The 12,069-nt window shown below is 47.0% G+C and overlaps 1 protein-coding gene across 2 annotated transcripts; it reads right to left on the bottom strand.

Annotated features, from left to right (window-relative positions):
- Positions 1 to 708: 708 nt before the first annotated feature.
- On the bottom strand, positions 709 to 6,566 carry LOC125539410 (serine carboxypeptidase-like 19). 2 transcript variants are annotated; one of them, XM_048702854.2, is made up of 13 exons: positions 6,299 to 6,559; positions 6,008 to 6,153; positions 5,834 to 5,910; positions 5,624 to 5,746; positions 5,418 to 5,520; positions 5,185 to 5,222; positions 2,235 to 2,336; positions 2,039 to 2,122; positions 1,778 to 1,963; positions 1,486 to 1,679; positions 1,285 to 1,398; positions 1,144 to 1,189; positions 709 to 1,040 (listed from the first exon to the last, which is right to left on the bottom strand). In XM_048702854.2, the coding sequence occupies exons 1-13, from the start codon at positions 6,466 to 6,468 to the stop codon at positions 957 to 959; spliced, it is 1,467 nt and encodes a 488-aa protein (XP_048558811.2). In that variant the 5' UTR covers positions 6,469 to 6,559; the 3' UTR covers positions 709 to 956. The 2 variants fall into 2 exon arrangements, with proteins under 2 accessions (XP_048558811.2, XP_048558810.2); XM_048702853.2 differs by having other exon boundaries at positions 1,285 to 1,679; positions 6,299 to 6,566.
- Positions 6,567 to 12,069: the final 5,503 nt, after the last annotated feature.

Here is a 12,069-nt window from a genome sequence, read left to right as displayed (position 1 = left end):
TACAAACCAAAGGAGGCCTTACTCTAGTCTTTTTCCTATGACAACGTTTGCCTGACATTAAAAAGAATATACCGGATACTTTTCGTCCCTCTACAAACATAGCCCGGTTTGCAGTCAATACCCGGTCCATGTCAACACAAAACCACCCGGAGTAGTCCACAAAGTTTAAAATGCGGCAGGACAATTGTGACAATTTTTATCCTATTTTACAATTGTCACAATAGGTGTAGGGGAATGCCCACAAAGTTTGGGCCCATTTGGATCAGAGGAAAATAGGTTCCCAAATGAGTTATGATTTTTGCATAAACTACGCCTAAGCTTTTTCCTCAAAGTCGCACGGGCCAATCCTATTTTCATGAATAGTTGTTGTCCAGATTGCAAGGAATTGCCATGTGATTTTATGAGGATTTTTAGAGCAACAGAAAGGGTAGTTGCTTTCTAAGTGAGAAAAATGAAATGTCTACATTTATTTGTGGACGACAGATGGGGAATACTATTTTTGTTGGATGGAGAATGTTTTGTCAATATTTTGCGAGAAGATTTGAGGGCAGTTTTTCAAACACCAATGCTGTGCAAGAAAATGATATGCCTAAAGTAGAAGTATAAAATCAAAGGAAGGCAGTAATGAAAATAAAAATTAGAGGTATCAAAGCTACTGCTGAAGATACTGTTAAAAAATCAGAATGATTTGTAGAAGACAACACTCTATACGGTGCAAAATGGTAGCTACATGCTTTATCAAACGACTGAACATTACCATATATACATGACTATGTCTCTTGCCAAAACCTCAAGAAACCAGTCTCTCACAAAAAGAATCAGATATTCAACCCGCACACTAGCGAGATGAGTCGAACGCAAAGTCACAAACTCACATCGTGCATCAACACATCCTGTACATGCACAAGGTTCTACATGTACATCGTTTTCTTTTTTCAAAATACAAATACAATAGACTAGAGTGGTTGATTCAGGATCCAACGGCTGAACATGGCAAAGCACCTCTCAGGCTCGTACTCAGGCGCCGTGTGACCACCACCCTGAAAACCAAATTCAGAGCAGCAATTTAGAACCGGTTTTCTAATAAACTGTGCCTCCCACCAACACAGGCAGAGAAGGTGGAGCAATAAGTAATTTTCTTACCTTTACGGTCGCGAATGTCATGTTGTTGGAGTAACTTACGGTGAATCTGCGAACCCGCGTGAAAGAAATCAAGCGGAGAAATCACTGTTAGCGAGTGAAATAAACAGAACATGCAACGACAAGGAGACGACGGCGACGAACCCGGCAGACTGGCCATGGAGATGCCACGCCCTCCACTCGTCGACGACCGGGAAGCCGAGCGATCTCACCCACGCCTGCGTCCCGAGGTGTGGCACCACCGAATCGTGGTCGCCGCTGCCATGGACACGAAACAAAATCCCATCAGAATGACACTCGATCTTTAAGCTGTATGCAGTAGTAACAGGGCAAAAATGTGTGGACCTGTACACAAGCGCGCGGTAGCCGTTGGCCGTGACGTTCCGGTGATACTTGATGGTGCTCACGATGTCTCTGGTGTAGGGGACGCCGCCGTCTTGGCACCTCACCCACTCGTCCACGGTGCCGTCCTTGACGCCGAGGGCGCCTCGGGTGCGCTCGTCGTTCGCCCAGAAATACGACAGGTAGTGCGCGTAGTTCTGATCCATCGGGCATGCATGATCGATCGGGTCAGTCCACGAAACGGGGAACACATACAGGGTAGGGTACTAGAGGCATACGCATGATGCTGACTTACAATACAGTCAAGCCGAGGACGGACTGGCGGATGTTTCAGCCGTTTCCCCAATTTGATTCCAGCTGCTTCCTCGCTTAAGATCTTCCTGGCAGCACCAGCCGAGTCGTCCGTCTTCGCGTGCGGTCCAGCGGATGAATAAACACATTTGTCCCACAAAATATGGGGCAACATGAGTTCAGACAGGAGCTGCATTGGAGTACTCGGTCATATACTTGCTTCATATCTATGGAATAAAAGTTATCTTGGCTAGCGGGTTCTTACACTATGGAAAGTACCCAGAGCTTTAGCACATAACACGTTTGTAGGATTCTTGTAGTCTTGTCCTTGACAATGACCCAATATTGTCTGTATCAAAGAAATTTATACTATTTGAGTACTATTTGCATCACAACAGTTCTGACATGTATGGTTGTATGAGCAGACTGACGGGATAATGGATACAGGCAAGGTTAATTACCTCATATAATTGATCTGATATTATACCAAATCCATGAGCAAAAGGCACTTTGGAGCTTTCGTCGATCCTTTCACCTGTTGCCGGGTTACCTAATAGATAGCCCTGATGGTGACGAAATGAACATAAACATGACATCAGATATATTAACATCACACTCACACTACCAAAAGCAGGTATATACTGCTAAGAAAAAGATATGCATATTACTGTGTGTCCTCGACACATGCTACGAAAATATTGGAGGCATGGGTTGCTGAGTAGAGATAATTTTTTGCAGAACAAACTATAGCTGATTGACATGGTGTGCTTATTAAAACTGCAAAAAGATAGATATGTTTAGGTTTAGCCATATAATTTTGAAGTTCTATATCGGCTAAAATGGCATATGTACGCCATTGACCATGATCGGTTAGGCATAGTTATGAAGATCCATTGTCTATGCTTCGTCAATTAAAAGTTGGCATACCAAATTAAAGGGTGGATACTTATTGTTGAGTTTTCTAGCATATTTTACCTTTACCAGTTTGTAATTTGGATTTTGTACTATATCTACGTTTCATGAACAGACGTAATGTGTGTGGGTTTACATGCTTCTTCCTAGGGGTGAAAACTAGGCAGAATTTTTCCGTCCATTCAGGAAAAAAACAGAGCATGAATTCGTAATCGGAAATGGAATTTACATTACAGAAGCAGAATGGATATTTTATAATGGAATGGAGATAGAATAGCGTTTTCTGGTGAAACTTCAAATAAAAAGAAAATTTTAGTAAACATATGTGGAGAAATTTCCGCTTATCGGCATAGCCCATTTCATCCCAGCCCATATACACGTTGGGAACAACCGATTCCTATCCACACACAAAAAATCCCCCATCCCACTAGTCTTGTGATCCTTGTCTCCCGACTACACACCTCCCACTCACATCCTATAGGCATGCTCGCTCATACGCATTTGAACAATTTTGTTATTTCGGGTGTATTTTTCTATATGGTTGTGGGGGTTTTATGTTTCGGTAACCTTTCCTTTTTGGCAATGTTTCTTCGTATTTGTTTACAAGATTTTCATTTGTGTTTTGCTTTCACTAAGAAACAAATGCAATAACACTTGCTTCATACATTTCCGCTCAGTTTTCGTACCTACCGCTTAGGCGTTTTGGGACTCCTAGGCGTTTAGAGTCCACCGGGAACATCAAAGATCTAGATTTGCCCCGAGAATTTGTAAAGATCGAAGATCCCCTGAAGATCTACCCTTGGCGGTTGAACTCGTACATTGTGGCTGAAGCTTAACCAAAACTAGGCTGGACCTTTTTAGTCGTGTTTGACTTGGTGTGCCAAACGTCTCCCACAAATATTAGAGTTAATCAAGGAATTTAACTTCACTTTTAATCAACATTGACTCCGAGCCCCTTTTGGTTATTTTTATGACTTACTCCTTTACTTTCTTAGTGGTGACCTTTTTCTTGCTAGTTGCCATATCATGTAGGTTGTCTCAGGTAGTTACACTTACATATTATTTATATATGCAATTCGCTAAAATAGAAATAATGATTAAAACTTGCAATCTCCTATTCAACCATCCCCAGCCTAATCGACATCCTTCATCCTTTAATGATCCGGGAGAATGTGGAATCTTGGGAAGAAAGCACAATCAAGGAAGCAGGAAGCAGTTGCATCCGGTGCACCGGCAAATTAATACAAAATTTAGAAATTGTCAAAATATATAAGGATAATCTATGAAGTAGATATATTACGCATATACAATCTCACAAAAAATTAAGAATCCAGAATTAAACATAGTTTAAAAACAAAAACAACAAATTCAACATTGTTTATGTTAACGGGTCAAATTTATGCCCCCTCCCCCCTCCCCCCCTCCTTCAAAGTTTACCCGCGGGTTGTGGCCACACAGTGACAAACGTGTGTTCTTTTCCAGCCAGCAAGGGACACAAAGTTATTTTTGGCGTACCTTTTGAGTGAAAATTCAGAATACAAATAGTTTTCGGAATGAGTATCCAAATTATGAATGATTTCACTTCTATGCAACAAGTTAATTAAAACTCCACATCACTCCGCATATTCAAATGATATTTTCCTTTGTCATTCCTCTAGTGGTGTTGCTACACTGAAGACAATATTATGTGGCATAACACTAAAGATAGTATTATGTGGCATAGCCGGTAGTGGGTGCTAGTACATGTGTTGTCATCAACAAACACGTTTGTCGATTTATTGCTCCCTTTCATTGTACATATAGACAGTGAAGCCCCGAGACGCCTATGGAGATGATAGCAAGTGATATGCCACATACTGCATTTAGCATGCCGTCTATCTAAGAAACTATTTTCTCTAGTTGTGATCTAATTTTCTCGCTTAGTTTTTCAGAGAATACACACACAAATTTGCACACGAGAGAGATAAAAAAAGGCACAACTCGGAAATAAAAGATACTCTTGGAAACAAGCGCAACAACATCCCCATCCGTGACAACAACACATGCTGTGAGGCGACACCATCCTCTTATTTGTTTCCTTTATGTCAACATACTTGTAAGGATGCACATGTGTTAGCTGCGCTTGGGTTGGACCCATAAGTGGATAAATCATTGTGATGTATATGTGTTGGGTGGTGACTTGGATGGGACCCATGATATAACCTAATGACCCTGACACATGGGACCTCGGGGTGGTTGCGATCCAGATTGGCCTATACTATAACGACGCCCCATAAAACAAACACAATAATGAGTGAAATCTTGTGACAAGAGTGGTGAGCCATCCTAAACTCACTAAAGAAATACCATAATAATTGTAATTGATGAATAGCAAAACCGATAACGATATATCAACTTCACGTACACATTTGTGATGCGTGTTTCACAACATGCAAGTTTTTAGCCATATGTATTATTCCATAGTCTCTTGTGTAGAATTGTGAGGGTTACGGTAGGTACCTTGAGATTAAGAAGGGGGCTCCTTCCAACTTCATTACCTGTAGGGATGAAAGCATAAAGATGACGCCGTCCGTAAAAAAACATGAAGATAGATATGAACTCAGTTAATACACATTTAAAAAAAATTGAGATAGCTCACCACATTTACCTTTGTGGTGAAATCAGTGAATTTAGTCGACTATAAACGCATGCTCAATGTTGGATACGTGGAAATATAGAGCAAGTGTCCGTACCTTGGGAAATCTTTTGTGCGATGAATGGTACAATTTTTCCAGCATACGAGTCTCCCCCGATATAGAGAGGACTTGATAGAAACTTGGGATGGTCCCTAAACCACTGGACAAGGTCACGTGGATCAGACAGTAAGGAAGATGCAGGCAATCAATGGGTGGCAACAAATCAAATCAAATCAAATCAAATCAGTTAGGTTAGGTAGTACCTTGATGAGGAACTCATGTAACTGCAGTGAGGTAGATATTTCCCCAACATGGTAACCTTTGGGTTGTCTGGAAAAGGAAAATCCTGCCCCGGCCGGCGAATCAACGAAGAGGATATGCGCAACCTGCAACGGTCAATACAGGAATGAGCATGAACATGTAATACGGCTAATTGGCTAGCTGCAGAGTGCAAAACATGACCGATTGACGACCTTGGTCCATGAGTTGGGATTGATTTCCAGGCTCGGTATGGTGCCATTGTAAGGCTCTAGGACGAACTTGAATGGACCTGCAGTTGCGGTTGACATGTGTATGCATCTCATGTATGATATCACGGAGTAGAGAGTAACGGCGAGTCATCGCTTGAGAACGGAAACAAAATGTACCGATCTCGAACGCGAGGCCGCTGAGTACGGAGCAGTGGTCGCCGCCGGTGAGCCAGAGGAGGAAAGGGTCATTCTCGCCGCCGGCCTCCGACTCCACGAAGTAGTAGAACAGCTCGGTGCCGTTCTCCTCGTCCACCTCCACGTACCTTGTAATTTAGCAGCAGCCAGCAGCAGGTTATAACCAATGGAGCTGACCAAGGAGACACGGAGATCCCGCACATCGGCACCTAGCTCCTACCGCCTGGGTGCGTAGAAAAACTTGAGCGAAGAACAGAGTGAGAGAAAGGGTACCCGGTCTCGAGGTGGAAGGGGAGGCGGCCCTGGAACCCCGGGAGGCTGGTCACCACCGTGAAACTGGAGGCTGCGCCGGCGAGAGCGAGCTGCCTTGTGGCAAGTACGATGCAGAGGATCAGGCGGAGGAGCAGGAGCAGCCGCCCGCTCATTGTGGTGGTCAACCGCATCCTTTTGCTCTGTTTTAGTTTTTAGTTCTTTGTGAGTTGCTCCGTTTTGTTGTTCTCTGGAAACAGGCTGAGACCTACTGCTTCAAAGCCTATATGCGCAAAATACATGCCCTAAGGCAGCAGAAGAACAATCGTGAGCATGATCCACATGGGACTTTTCAAAATAATAATGTTTTCATTGTGTATTATACTCTGTTAACATGTCACCACTCACACAATTATGTCATATTAGATGGCTAATCCTTTTCTGACAGCTACTAGATGGCCAATCAACATAATATCATGTGTCAGGCGTGGCAAGTTGCCATGGAAAAAAGAAGGTTCTCTCGAGATAAGTCATCACGCGACCTGCAAAATAAAAATAAAAAAAGGAAATCATCAGGCACAACATGTACAATATCATAGACGACGACGAAGCAAAAATGATTTTACGTTGCCTTCAAAAAATATATTATATTATGTAACACCCCTCCGTAGAAATATAAGACATATTTTTTTGTCACTGATCAATTTTGATTTGCTAGAATAAATCCGAGGCATACCATTGATCATCCGAAGACCAAGCAATCACACGAACACGACACCAAGATTTGTTAACGAGGTTCACCGATATGACTACATCCCCGGGCCTGACTACGGGCGCTCCTCTCTGTGACACCGTCACAGTACCGCACACCGGCCACCCAAGCGCCGGCACACGCCGCCGACTCCCCCTTGCGTGCCTGTGCTATTATATTGGCATAGGTTACACCGTGTGTCTACATCCGCTATATAAAAGAGGCCTAGGATACAAGTGTCCTAATTAGACATGACTCCACATCCTATGTAAACACAATACAACTCATAGTCCAACTGTAACCTACCTTATATACAATATTTGACACAACTCTAACAAACTCCACCTTGGCGAATATTCTCCACCACCTTGAATTCGTCCTTGTGTGAAACTTCTATGTGCATTGGACTTGAGTTTATCCCGTGAGTACCGCTACTACTCCAAAGACTCCATGTGACTCCACCTGCAACTTGTAGTCCCTTCTTTTCTTGACCACTGTCAACACTCGAGCAAAATTAAGTTTTTCTTTACTCTAGTGTATGCTCCCAACTTTCAGAGCTCCGTTCAGCGCCATCACACACTGATCACTAACCTGCGTGAAAATGAATAACTCACATATTGGGTGTCACACATAAGAGTTACCTGAACTCAACATCACCGCTCCTTTCTTGACCGCCTGTCTGAAACTTTAAAGAATTTCACCATTGCTTGTAGCCATCCTGAGTCAAATTCGCAGTTATCTCACCACATGTATGACCACCAGAGCCCTGGCCCGTCTCCATGTCCCGTGCATACCGCACGCCTCGCCGCTACTACCGCGTCGAGCCTCCGCTGTCCCAGTCGAGTCTCAAGGGCCGCGAACCCACACCACTCAACCCCCACTGCAGAGTACCACCGATCATCACCGACCGATGACGAGTTTCATGCTTCCATAAGACCACTGGGCTCCAGTCCAAACTGCATGTCACTCACTTTTCTCTCTTATTGGATAGGCTTCGATTCCCTGGATCCTTACACCGTAGCCCCTCAATCCAGCTCCACCTTCAACATGACTCCATGGTAGATGATCAATTCACCCCCGTGCCCCGTCGACTTCAAGCTCCGTGTGTGCATCACCTTGAATCAACCCCGCACCAAAGCCTTGTCGAAGCCACACAAGCCCTTGGACCTGCGCCACGTGTTTTCACGTTCAGAAGTCGGTCACCATCAACATCACGCTCCTATGTCGTCGTCGCTGAAATCACCGCCGTCTTCTGTACCGACCGACTCAAGTCGATCCATCAGACTGTCCAGTCCAACCCAGCCGAACTCGTTCGACTGTACGACACACTCGAGGCTCCCAAATCGCCTTCGGTGAATCTCCATCCATCACATGATAATTCCATCTTAGCTGAATTGACTTCACACAACACCTTCAAGCATCTCCAGTGTGTCAACAAATCTTTCACCCTTATCTGTCATAACCCAAGGTTTTCAGTTCCGTTAAACTTCTCCACCTCAAACCTGATTCCCGATGATGTCATAATTCTTCATATGACCGACGCTGTGAAAAATTAACCGAGCTTCCACTGCAATGCCCCGAGTACACGAGCAAAATCTGAAGAGGTACACCCCCATGTACTAATAGCAAAATCCAACCAAACATGTTTGGCCTTCACGTGATGTGCTTCAGTGCTCAACTCCTGATGCTAGTGCAACTGCCTTGTCAATGCCTTGCTAATTCGATGGATGCCAACGTGATGGATTTCTTTTCTTTCCCAATTGATCTGCTGCCTTGCAGCGTACCAGAGGACTCGGGTTCTCCTTTTTTCAAACAAATCTCGGACGTACGCAACGCACCTGAGCAGCCAGCCACGCGTACGTGCCTGGGCCTTGTCCTGGACACGCTGCCGGCTCGGACAGCCCCGCCTGGGCCAGCCCGCCAGCACACGCAGACAGGCAAACACCTGTTGGGCCACGCAGCCATCTGCCGCTGCGCCTGCACGGTCGTAGCCACGTCTGCGTGGTCCGTCCGATCGCAAGTCCTGTTGTCGCACGTTACGCGGGTTCGGCTCACCTGCAGGGTTCCCAGCAGGGATTATGGTGCAGGGCCATTAAATGAGTGCCATGTGTCCCTGTAGGCCAACAACTATAATTATCTTTGATTAATTTTGTTTCCTGCTCCTTCGATCCTTCCTCGCCAAGAGACTGGGTGCTAGCACCGATGGGCTTTGATTCGTCGGCCCGTGACACTGCTGGGCGTTCTGTCTCCAATCGTGGATGCCGGCGGCCCCCCCAGCCGAGGCTCCCGCAGTGCTGCATCCCATGGCGACGCCCCCGCCGGTGGCCGAACCACCTGCCGTGTTGGCCGCGTCCCAGGCCTCATCCACGAGCGAACAAGCACAAGCGGAAAAAGCAGAGGGGCAAGAAGAAAGCGCATGTTCCCTCGTCAGAGTTGTTCGGCCCGCCGGCGCCCATAGAGCCCGAGCTTAAGCACACGCACACCACCGTTCAACATCCTCCGTCAACGATCCAATAATTCCGCAGTCAAGATTGAACCTCTTTTAATTTGGCGCCGATCGAAAAAAGAGATGAAACGATGAACTGATTTTCGTTGGTGCAGAGCTGGAGCGGCCGGCAGTACAGGTACCGCGTGGTCATCGTACAGAGTACAGACTGCCATGGCCGCGCTTCTGTGGTCGTTTCCTCGTTGTGATAGAGATCATTTAGACTGTAATCTCGCCAAAACAGGAGATAAAGACGGCGGCGAAAATAATGACTCATGGGTAGTCCTCGATTGGCAGTAGACGACCCAGCTACATCGCCGGTGGCCGAGCAAGCACAGCCAGCCTCTTTATTTCTTCAGCGCAGATGCCGGATGATGAAACAGCAGGAAACAAAATTAATCAAAATTAATTGTAGTTGTTGACCCACATGGACACATGGCAGTCATTTATTGGCCCTATATAATAATCCCTGCTGGGAACCCCGCAGGTGAGCCGAACCCACGTTACGCCGTCGCCACTCGCAGGAGACGCTCGCCCGATCGATCGATCTCCGCACGTCTCACTTGCTGCTTGCACACGTCTGACCGCCGCACGCTCGCCCGATCGATCCTCTTGATCCATCGCTGCACGTCCTGCCTTGTCTGCGCACGAGCCGCCCACCGATCTGCTTTCTTCCGGTCTGGTCAAGAACCACGCCGACAGCCGGCTGCATCTTGGACTTGATCCTTTCTCTAAATCAACGATCCGCAGCCTCCGAATAACCTAGCTCATGATACCACTTGTTAGAATAAATTCGAGGCATATCGTTGATCATCCGAAGACCAAGCAATCACACGAACACGACACCGAGATTTGTTAACGAGATTCACCGATATGGCTATATCCTCGGGGCCTGACGATTACGGGCGCTCCTTCCCATGACACCGTCACAATACCGCACACCGGCCACCCGAGCGCCGACACATGCCACCGGCTCCCCTTGCGTGCCTGTGCTATTATGTCGGCATAGGTTACACCGTGTGTCTACACCCGCTATATAAGAGAGGCCTAGGATACAAGTGTCCTAATTGGACACGACTCCACATCCTATGTAAACACAATACAACTCATAGTCCAACTGTAACCTACCTTGTACACAATATTCGACACAACTCTAACAATTTGCTTCACACATCTGTTAAAGGGATTAGGACTCTCGCCCCGCTCCCGCAACGCGCCCCGCGCGCGCGTCTCGGGAGATCTAGATCGGCCACCGGTGACTCCCGCTCGTCAACGTCCCCTTCCCCTCGCCGTCGCCGGAGTGCGCCCGCCGGGCGAAGCCCGTGCGGCGCGGGCGATGGGGCACTCCCTCCTTCCTCTGGTCCTCATGGCGGCGGCGCGGCTCGGCTGTTTGGGGACAAGGGGCGCCTCGTCCGGCTGGTCTCCCAGAGGCGGGGACGGCTGGATCCGGCGGCGACTGGGCTAGAAGGAGCTGGCACGGTGCGGCGACACTGGTGGCAGGGTTTTGGTCGGGGTCGTCTTCGATCTCGATCGGGATCTCCATCAGGGGCGTCGCATGGCGGTGGCGTGGCCGGATCAGCGGTGACGTCACCGGTTCGACGGTGGCATCACCGGTTCGGCAGAGGGCACCGCTCGGTTCCAGCCAACCGCGAGATCGGAACGACGTGGCTTCCGATGAAAATCGCGCCTGACTGCGGTCATGGCGGACGATGGTGGCGTCTCGGACGTCGTTCCCTTCTAGAGGCATCGTCATTGCAGGTGACGTCAACCTGATCAGAAGGTTTTGGGAAAACCCTAGATCTAGATCTACTAGATCGGACGATGGCGATGTTTTGATGTCGTTCTTCCTCCTGGGGGCATCGTTTTGGAGCAAGTGTTGGCTGGAGGGGACAAGAAGAGGAGCAGCGTGGTATCTGACACGTCGACAACGGCGGGTCTCAGCGGCATGGAGCAGCGGGGTCTCGCCAATGGGCGTGTGATGATGGACGAGCGCGGGATGGTGGTGTTGTCTGGCGTCGTGGTGGCGTCGACGACAGCTAGACCGGGCAAGGTACATGTAGCAGTACAACACTAAAGATGAATCGGTGGCAGGTGGCTGCGGCGGCCTCTTACCCGGCAGGCGTCCAGATTGAGGAGTGCGCCAGACTGGTGGATGCTCCATACCCGGCAGGCGTCCTGGTTGGGATCTCAGGCCTTAGATGTTAGGTTTGGCTGCAAGGTATGTTTGGTATTAGGCCCAGATTATCAGCATCCCTTCATCAACTGGATAGAAGTAGCGACAGATGTTGCCTAGACGGTAACTTTAGTCTTACTTTTATATGACTTTGTAAGGTCTTGTATGAATAATTAATAAATTGGCTGTATGCATCGTCCAGAAGCAGATACCGAGGGTCCTCCTTCATTTCTACAAAAAACACATCTGTTAAAAAATATTTCTCCCTCTGGTCACTAACTTTGTATTAAACCATCGTCAATTAATATGTTGTTGAAAAATATTACTCCCTCTGGTCACTAACTTTATAGTAAACCATCGTCAATTAATATGTTGTTGAAAAATAT

Source organism: Triticum urartu, chromosome 2A (assembly GCF_056163025.1).
Source record: "Triticum urartu cultivar PI428250 chromosome 2A, HENAU_Tu73, whole genome shotgun sequence".
Lineage (NCBI taxonomy): Eukaryota > Viridiplantae > Streptophyta > Magnoliopsida > Poales > Poaceae > Triticum > Triticum urartu.
This window is presented reverse-complemented; position numbering and strand designations above follow the sequence as displayed.

Excerpts from the sequence above, each read along its gene's own strand:
- LOC125539410 (XM_048702853.2), bottom strand. The coding sequence starts at position 6,468 with ATGCGGTTGACCACCACAATGAGCGGGCGGCTGCTCCTGCTCCTCCGC. Across the intron at positions 5,911-6,007 it reads CGGCCTCGCGTTCGAGATCG|GTCCATTCAAGTTCGTCCTA; the intron begins GTACATTTTGTT and ends CCGCAACTGCAG. Across the intron at positions 2,337-5,184 it reads GCCCCCTTCTTAATCTCAAG|GGCTATCTATTAGGTAACCC; the intron begins GTACCTACCGTA and ends CGTCACCATCAG.